We start from the raw sequence: 9,781 nt of genomic DNA, 5'->3' as shown, positions 1-9,781 counted from the left end.
GACTTTAGATGAACATAAAGCAACAAGCCCTTAAACCTTCAGTAGTTGAAAAAAAAACATCTCCCTATTAACGGTCAGTTTCATTCATTCCCTCCAGATGGGTCCTTGAAGTGGTTTTTCAGAGGGTTTGTGCCAAAACAACTATAAATGTTAAACCCTGTTGTCAGAATACTTTCCTCTTTACACTTTTATTTTCCCATGTACTGATTCAAGTGATTATAGGAACATCTGAGCTTCTTCATGTGAATGTTAATGCCTTCAAACAACAGCCTGCAGTTTGAAAGTGAAAGAGGAGAGGTGAGGGCAGCAAACAGGTGGGGAGGAAAAAACCCACTGCAAACCTGTTTTATAAAGACTTCAGCAAAAGACTGAAGGAATTGGGGATTGTGGGAAATGAGTGGTGATAAATATAATATATGGTAAATAAATGGTAGACAATCTTTAAAAAAAAAAAAAACAGGATCTCTGTTTCAGACATAAATCTCTACAGAGTTATTTAGCCTATATTACATAGAGATGAGTGTCCTCTAAGGGTCTATAGGAATATAAAGCTGATTTATTGCTCGTAGTGACTCTTGAGGTCCTCTCTTTGGTAGCTACAGCGTTAATAGTCCTGGGAAGCCCCACCTCCACCACCACCTTTTATGTTAATTTCAGCGTGATCTGTGCGCGGACTGAGGGGAGCCGCTGAGTGCTGGATCTGTTGGCTGCCGATTGCTTTAATGTCGATGAGGCTTTGGATAGACACAACCTGCCGCTGAATCAACTGTCGGGACTTTTATTTTGTGAACGGAGTCGTGTCCGTCTCATGTCGCTGCTGAGGACGCGCAGCCGAATGTGAAACGTTTGTGGATCCAGCAGTTAGAGAAGAGGTGAACGCACCTTGCATCCAGCCATGGGAGGTCAGATCACCAGAAATACCCTCTACGGTAAGGGACAGCTGGCATCCTGTGTTGATTCTTTATTATTAGCTTTTGTTATAATAGAAGATGATATAATCGAGTTGTAATCGTGCTTGTGCAGCCTCAAGCCTTTGTGCATGAATATTGTAGGCGTCCTGGCAGCCTAAAATAAATGAGAAGAGAAAGTAGCCAAGTTTTACCACCTTCTGGAAGTCACGACTTTAATAAAAAGGAAATAAATTTGATAACCTTCCACAGCATCATACTCTAAAACATCACAAGTTGCACTTTTATTTTTATTTTTTGCATTGAAGCCTGCTTAAGTTACAGTTATAGTTAAAAGAAATCAAACAGGACAAACTCATCCAAGTTGGTACATAACTTTTTCCACCTGGCTTGTTGTTTGTCTTGACGCCCACAGTTGAAAGTGATACAGACCTAATGGATGTCAGCATGTTGGCAATGGTGTTTATGCTTCTGTGTGGCAATCAATTGATCATGTATGTTAGGCTATAGATGTCTAAAGTGATGATAACAGGTGCATTGGACGTTTTTATTGATCCGTTTTCACATTAAAGTTTCTTGCAGGAGCATTAATGTCAATTAATTAACATAAGATACAATTTAGTGTTTAATGTCCTGAGTTATTAGTTGGTTATTAGCAAATGTAATCTTAATGTCTGATTGTTTCATATGCTTTCTGACAGTGATACAATTAATTATTTACTGTATTATAATATTTATTGCAGTTTAAATGTCCTGAACACAATACGTTTGAAAGCAAGGCATGAATGTAAAGTGTGTTTCACTCATTAGTGCTCTTTTATTCAGACTTCTGCATATTAATTGTTTACTTTATATTCTGATAAAATCTGATCAAACATTCGTCTAGGAGATAAGTTGATCAGAAAAGAACCCAGGAACTATGATGATAGACAGTTAATACATAAATAATGTAAAGTAAAATGCTAAATGTTCTCTGGTTCCAGCTTCTCTGATGTTTTATATGACTGTAAATTCAATGTCTTTGGACTAAATCGGCAATATAAAGAAGTTACCTTTAGCTTTCGGAAATTGTGATGGACAGCTTGTCAGACATTTTATAGACCAAACAATCAATTAATTAAAGAAAATTATCATCAAAATACTCTGTAATGGAAGTAATAATTAGTTTCAGCCCTGATTGATAACAATTGCAGTAATTAAGTTTGTACGGCTCATTTCTCATGAAGTTGGTCTTCAGTTCAGTCGTCTTTAGATGTTTTATGAGCTGACTTCAATCATGTTGTTTGGCTATAAAGAGGACATATGTAATGTATAATGCTTTTTTGGTTTTGAGCCGATGATTTTAATTGACACAGTACACAACCAGGCAACAGTAAACATCTCATTTCCCAGTTGGACAGATGGACACGGGCCAATCCTTACAGTCCTTTTTCCAATTTCACTGTTAGGGGCCACTATAACAATATAACAATATAGGTGCAGGCAGGGTCGCTGCTACAAATTCTTGGCCCTCTGACAAGAGCTCAGTCAGGGCCCTCAAAATGTAATCCATGTTATGTTGCAAGGCCCCTTACCAGCTCACAAGCTCATGATTTATTCAGCTCTCCCAGTTTGGCAGCTCTGCATCATTCTGTTACTGAAGAACCAGTTTTTAAAGAAAGGAAATTAGTTCTATTTCTTGACTTGAGGTTTTTTTTTTTAAGTTTTAAATGATTATTGCAACATTGAGATTTAAAGTAACAGGGATCACTAGCTCTTGTTTTCTTGTTCAACAGAAACTGTGCTTCAGTTTTGGCTGGTGTCCTGTCATTTAGAAAATAGCTCCAGAACCAGCAGCACTGATGAGTCATTACTTAGCATTACTACAGCTGCAAGTTGATTAGTTTATTCATTTAGCTGATCGTCAGGAAACTAATCAGCAACTGTTTTGATAATGATAATTAATTCTTTTGAGTCTTTTTTTAAAGAAAGAAATGCCAAAATTGTCTGGTTCCAGTTCCTCAAAAGTGAATTAGTTTCCTTAGTCCTTGAATATCTTTGGGTTTTAGACTGTTGGTTGGACAAAACAAGACATTTGAAGCTTCGTGAGATTGTAACAGGCATTTTTACACTATTTTCTAGACCTGAGGATCAATCCATTAATTGAGAAACTAATCAACTGATTAATCACTAATGAAAATGATGGTTAGGTACAAATAAACAGAACTGTAAAAGTAATGGGAATGATACACAGTGATACTGAGATGTTTAAGAATCACTTGTTGTTTAGTTCTTATTAAAACCACACAAGCTACGAGACATTTGAAATCACAAAAAACCTACATGTGCCCTTTAGCTCTCCAGCATGCTTCCTGTGAGTGCTTGTCTTGTGAGAGGGGGCCACTGAGCCCTGATACTGACGTCACACCATAGCAAGACCGAGCCTGGGGATAAAACACAGGGGAGCGTAAGAGGCCAGGTGACACTGGCCAGGGCCACTCATTGTCTCTGCACTGTTTGTCCTTTCCGATTAATGACAGTAGAGGCAGTCACATTGTGTGCGGTGGTGCATTAAGTAACATTATCCTCCCTTAAGTTGCTCATCTGACATTCGTCATGGCACCTCTCTTTTATCATGGCAGGGCTCTGGTCACTGTTTACCCTGATGTCTCCGTCAGGTTGCATGACTTTTTAAACACACTTCAGCAGCCACTGTATCATCAGCACTGTTGGCTCTAACCAGCTGCCATCTACAGTAAATCAAATGTGGTATTTTTATTTACCCATTTATTTACTTTATTCATAGTTTATACAGTCCTCTGTGTGCTCCGGATGCTGTAAACCCTCTCCAGGATGTGAAAATAAAGCTGCTCCAGAGATGATATTTAAATAGTGAGAATAAAAGACGATATTGGATTAGAGGATGAAGGGTGAGTGCTGCTACGCTATCTGCAGAGGCCTGTGAGGTGTTGCTTCTGTTTTCAGACCTTACAGGAAATACTCTATTCAGTCTTGGGCCTCTGTCATTGAGAGTACAATACAGTCCTGTTTGTTTTCCTGAAGACATCACGTCTGACATGACATCATGGATGCAATATGGTTGAAGGATTTGTTATGACTTCATTTAAGACCACTGTTGTGCACAGAGCACAATTCGACATTGTTCTGCAGGGACAAGAGCATGCGAAAAGCTTAACAAATACACTGTACTGAGCCCAGAACACTTGGCAGAGCCTCTCTGATTGTGATATGAAAGGAAACACTCTTTCTAGTTTATCCTCAACAAATTATAAGTTTTTAACATCCACCATCCGCCGCTCAAGCCTAGTGGTGTTATAACAGACCTAGTTTCAAAAGTCACATGACTAGTGATCGTCAAGCCTGACTGTCTTAATTGATTGGTCTCCAGGGTAGACAATAAACCTCTTGACCCTCCAAGGTCACTCAAAGGAAAGCAAGAATATCTCTCTTTCAGCAATGGTAATGGTATTTCTCTCACAGACAAATAGAAGCAGCTCCTACACAGTCTTCCAAATTTAGGTGTGAAAATACAAGCAGTTCTCAAGGACGAAGAAGTGTTAATTAGGCCTAAATTATTTATTTGGCTTCCAGTCTTGGCACATTTTATGGCACTTTAAGACTGTTAAATGTCATTGCAGAGAAGACTCAAGTACTGTAGTGTAGGAAACTGTAACAAATCTCTTGATGAGATGATATTCGTACGTTACCAACCAATTCTAAATAATCCTGCCTTACATTTAACGAGAACCCAATGTCTGTGAGAAAATGCCTTCTCCACAACATCACAGTGACCTTGGCATTGTGCTTTGAAGAGAAATGTCGAAACAGAAATGGGGAGAGCTGGTCCTAATGAAAGGGAGTGAGTGCAATATCAGGCTCATGATGACTGTAAGCATAAAACCCAACAGAGAGATGTGATGTGAAAAAAAGATGTTTTGCTCTATTATGAGTTACTGTAAGTGGGAGCAGTCATGATTCACACATGTTCACATGGGAAAAAAGTCCAAAACTCTGCTGCATATTGTGAGTCAGATGTTCTCCTTTGGGTCTGCTCTTATTTTGCCACTTCCTCTGACTGGCTAAGCACAATATATGTCACTTAATCTCATTTAGTGGCAGCTATTTTGTATGTATCCTTTTCATTTATTTGTCATGTAAGGCAGGTAGTGACTCTCAGGCATAAATATTTTGATTGATGTTAAAACATGAAGCACAATTGGAAATAAGATGGATGGACGTAACAGCCATGCCTCGCTATTATAAGAGTAGCTTTGAATATGTTGTATCAGTCAGCTGAAAATAAAGCTACACATCAAGAACTTGCTTTCTGTTGCGCTAATTTAGCTGTTAGGGATGCTATATGACGTTAGAGCACATTACATGTGAGGTAATCATTTGTGTTTTCTTTAACCTTCCTCTCCTCTCTACTGATTATTGTACAATGTGTTCCAGCACAGTCAGAAACAAATCGGTTTAAAATCTGGCAAGATGTAGAATAGCAAAAAGTGAAATTACTCTTTACTGAAATTAGAGCATGCACTTCTCACAGCTGCATTGTTCTGCTTAATTACATAACCAAGGGAGCAATTCTGTCCTCCAGTATTTTTTTTTTCCATCCAAGGACATTTTTCCATGTAATTTACCTTGCACATTGTTCTCTAATGTCTGCAGCAGTTGTGTGTTTGCACTGTGCTACCTTGAAGCATATTATTAGATTCTATTAATGTATTTTTGCTTGATTGGATGTTTCAGGAGCTGGTAACATATGTATGAGGAAATTAAATGTGACAGCAGATCGCAACCTGGAGTTCACCTTATGATGTCATTATATAATTTAAAGGGAAGCCTGCTGTGGTACGGACTATCTAATCTAATCTTCTAATTTAACCTAAAGTGTGGCATTTTACTGTAAATTATAGGAATGTAAATATATATTGCAAAAAGGTTAAATTCACAATATATACGTGAGGGATTCAAATTGTGGTATGCATTGTATTCCACTGTTTATACCCTACCTAAAAAATATCTTTTTAATTTGATAAATAAAATAAGAGAAAAACCCAGTGTTGTGAATTTTATCAAATTGTGTTTTGTTACACCCCTTGATAAATCGTCCCCCAAGAAGAATTTATTCAGTAATGTATTTTCTGCTTCCCACCTGTGGACCAAACTAAGCAAGCACTTTTCTTTCTCCACGTAGATTCTCTGAACGGGCCGTTTCCTGCCACATCCCACAGATGCCACCACAAGCCCAAGCGTTGCCTGCCCATCCAACCATGTGGGAGTTTGTCCTCTTTCCCGCTGCTCTTCCACCCCAGCACCAAGGGCTCGCAGATCGTCATGGACATCTCCCAGAGGACCGTCAAGAGACAGGCCAGCTTCTGTAACGCCATCACATTCAGCAACAGGCCTATCGCTGTGTTTGAGCAAGTTCGGCTAAAGGTAAAAAAAAAAAAAATACACTAGCTAACTACTTAGAGTTTATTCTCATTCTGATAATGTTTTGAGAGATTGATTTTAAATGTTGGGAAATGACAATAAGAGGTCAACTGAAAAATTCCAGTGTGCTGCATGCTAAATATCACTGGGTTAAAAATTGACCCAGTTCGGATACACTCTCCCAGTATGTTTTTATTTTCCTTCTCCCTCCCTGTCTGTCTCTCTCTGTTCATCCCCCTTCTTTGCTCCCTTGTTTTGATTTTCTCTCTTTTCTCTCTCTGCTCTTGTGTGGGCCAAAGCAGCAGCAGCTTAGAACAAGTTTCCACTTCACCTATCAGGCCATCTATGTCTCGAAAGTGAGAGAGCAGGGCAAGCATTGCCATGTGAGGAATACTGTTATCTGGCACGGTAAATGCAAAGTAAATAGAGGTTTGAAATAAGACAAAAATCGTTTGCAGGTGATAAACATACCAAGGTAACTGGTCGTAGTTTGCTTAAAAGAGAGTTTTAGCCACACTGATGGCACTATGGATGGCAATGTTGGCGTGTGTTGGTCCAGACTAGAATTTCTCAGCTACTATTGGATAAATTGGAATGAAATTTCTTAACTGAGTTCTAGCGCCACCATCTGGTCAAAATGTTGATCTACTTTGTTTTACGACCAAATATCTGCAAAACGAATGACATTCCCACTTTGGGTTAATGTTAATTAGAAAATGTTAGCATGCTAACATGCTAAAATAAGATAGAGAACATGTTAATTATTAATTATTTTACTAAATACAAATCATTCACGTATTACAAAAAATACATGCAGCATGTTAGCATTCTTATTACGAGCATGTTATTGTGCTGCTTTTAGCACTTAGCTCAAAGCACCAAATTACAGCCTCACAGAGCTGCTAGCATGGCATCTCTGACTTTTTAGAAAATAATATGTAAATGTGAAGATTAATTATAAAGTTGATCCTTCATTCATTATAAACATGTATTCTCCAGATCACTAAAAAGCAGTGCTGCTGGAGCGGTGCTCTGCGTCTGGGTTTTACAACCAAAGACCCATCGAGGATCAACCCAGACACTTTGCCGAAATACGCCTGCCCAGACCTGGTCTCCCAGAGCGGCTTCTGGGCAAAGGCCCTACCAGAGGAGCTCTCCAATGAGGGGAACATCATCTCCTTCTGGGTGGACAAGAAGGGCCGGGTGTTTTACCGCATCAACGACTCCAGCCCAATGCTGTTCTTCAGCGGGGTACATGTTTCTGAACCTCTGTGGGCTCTAATAGACATCTATGGCCTCACAAGGGGGGTCCAGCTGCTAGGTGAGTCATGCATTCAGAACCAGGTCCTTTCTGAGAAAAGAATAAATAAGGTTTACAATTAGAAAATTGTAAACCTTATTTATTTTTGGACTTCAAAATGCTTTACCACTGGAAAAGATTCTGCATCTGATGTTTTTTCAGTGTGAATGTTAAAAGGTGATGTTACACACAGCTGCTCTACTTTTCCCACACCCACAAAATAGCTCAGTGGAAAAAGATGGTGGGAGATTAGTTAGATTGGATAGTTACCACGGTTGTTAGTATCAAAGAAATGTCCCTAAAGGGGGAATTTCAAAATGTCTGAAACCCTCTAACAAGTTCTCCGTGCTGTTTAAAGGGCCATTACATCAAAGAAATTAAGAGTAAACAGGTCCCACCAATCATTAACAGCAGTTTTTCACCGCACTGAATCATCTCAAGAATGTTTGGATTGTAGATTCAAATGCATTTATGAAACACATCATGTACTGAACAGCTGTTTCCAATTTTTTAAAACAATACAAAACTATGCAAAATAGATAAATAGGAATCATTTTAGACGCCTCAGTACGTATTTATAACCATTTCCAAGAATTGCACAGCCTCTCTCCAAAGAATAAAGGCTGTCAGCACCGTTAATAAAAATAGAAGAGGCTCCCATATTGTGTAGATAGTGCCATTTAACCTCATTTCTTGCGGTGTGGTTGACAGCGAGAAGCGTGCTATCTCGTGATGGGCTGTTTGGTATCCAGTGGCAGAGTGCGACTATCTGGGGTTCACTGGCCTCTCGGTGCTGACCAGCACACAGCTCTTGTCGAAGAACAAGAAGAGTGTGTTGGTCATCCCAATTGGACAGACAAGAGGAGGGATGATGTCAGGTAATGACATGTCTGGGGTGTTTTTTCCAAGACAATCAAACCAGTGGAATGTCTCACTCTTTGGATCCAAGTCTGAATTCAAGTGACATGTTATCACCATGCAATCGCCCCTAATACAGATTCATATGTTTAAATGAGAGGACTCTTCACCAAATGTTATGGGTTAATAGCGTTTTACAATTAAAGTAAAAGTTTCCCACAATGTATAGTCTTAGTTTGTGTAATTTTTGCATGTGAATGATGCCAGCAGCCCCTAAATCCCACTGTTTCTACTTTGGTTTTCCCACATTGATCACCTTCATCCCCACATTGAAGGCTTAAACCAAAAAGCCTCTGCCCTCAGTCAGCTGAAGGATCACTTGGCTATCAGCTTTCCGCTATAGCCCGAGAGCGTCACTACTCGAGAGCATGGTATATCTCAAAAGCCCAGTATTGTCTCGGCAGTTGGCTGCAGTTCAACAAACACTTAGTCTCTGAAATATGGGCGGACACATCAAAGTCTGGTGCTGTGAACTGGCACATGTGCATATTTTCCTTTAACAGAAGGGTGCATTTTGATTCTTAATGATGCTTACGCTAGGGTCTGAAATTAATGCTGCACCAGCTGATAAATTAAGCCACATTTCACCTGTTGTGGGCTTGTTATCACACAAGTTGTCCAGGTGGGAATTACAGATCTGCTGCAGTTGTTATTTTTTTTCCACAGGAGACAAATGGAGCGTGGAGCTGTGAATAAGCTCTGTGGAGTGTAGAAAATGGCTTGGTTAGGTGACCTTGATTTGGCTTTTGAGATAAATGCTCAAGACAGGAAGAATATAATAGAAAATAAGTTGTGATAAACCTGTTGTCTAAGTCAGTGAGATAATCTGTTTTAAGAGCTTTATGTGTATTAAAGGGCCACTTCACCAGTGTTACATATAAAGATCTACTTCTCACTAAGAGAACTACAGTACTCAATCTGTGAGACAATTGTATAAAGTCGTATGTGGCTTCGAAAGGAGCTTTTTAAAACAGTACTCCACTTCATGGAAATCACAAAAAAATATCAAAATTGATGCAACAGAACCAGAGATATCATCTTATTTATACCATGCATTCTTCTTCCTTGTCAAAACATTGTCTGCATCAAAGGCTGCATTATAAACTGGAGATGTGTGGGGTTTGAAACAGGCTGTACAGGGAAAAGTCGTGTTCTGTGACTCCGCTGGCTCCCGGCTAATCGTGCAGTGTCTGTGGAGCTGAGGCGGGTTGAATGA

The 9,781-nt window shown here is 39.4% G+C and overlaps 1 protein-coding gene across 1 annotated transcript in view; it reads left to right on the top strand.

The window, feature by feature from the left end:
• The first annotated feature begins 895 nt into the window (after positions 1-895).
• Positions 896-9,781, top strand: part of neurl1ab (neuralized E3 ubiquitin protein ligase 1Ab) — a 29,269-nt gene continuing 20,383 nt past the window's right edge. The window contains exons 1-3 of the mRNA XM_035663528.1: positions 896-929; positions 6,109-6,350; positions 7,347-7,668. Of these exons, the coding sequence (XP_035519421.1) occupies positions 896-929; positions 6,109-6,350; positions 7,347-7,668 (598 nt within the window). The remainder of the gene's footprint in view (positions 930-6,108; positions 6,351-7,346; positions 7,669-9,781) is intronic.

The sequence above is a fragment of the Morone saxatilis genome, unplaced genomic scaffold, assembly GCF_004916995.1.
Source record: "Morone saxatilis isolate NCDOM2014 unplaced genomic scaffold, NCSU_SB_2.0 Contig19, whole genome shotgun sequence".
NCBI lineage: Eukaryota > Metazoa > Chordata > Actinopteri > Moronidae > Morone > Morone saxatilis.
The sequence above is the reverse complement of the archived record's forward strand: the minus strand, read 5'-3'. Positions and strand labels throughout refer to the sequence as shown.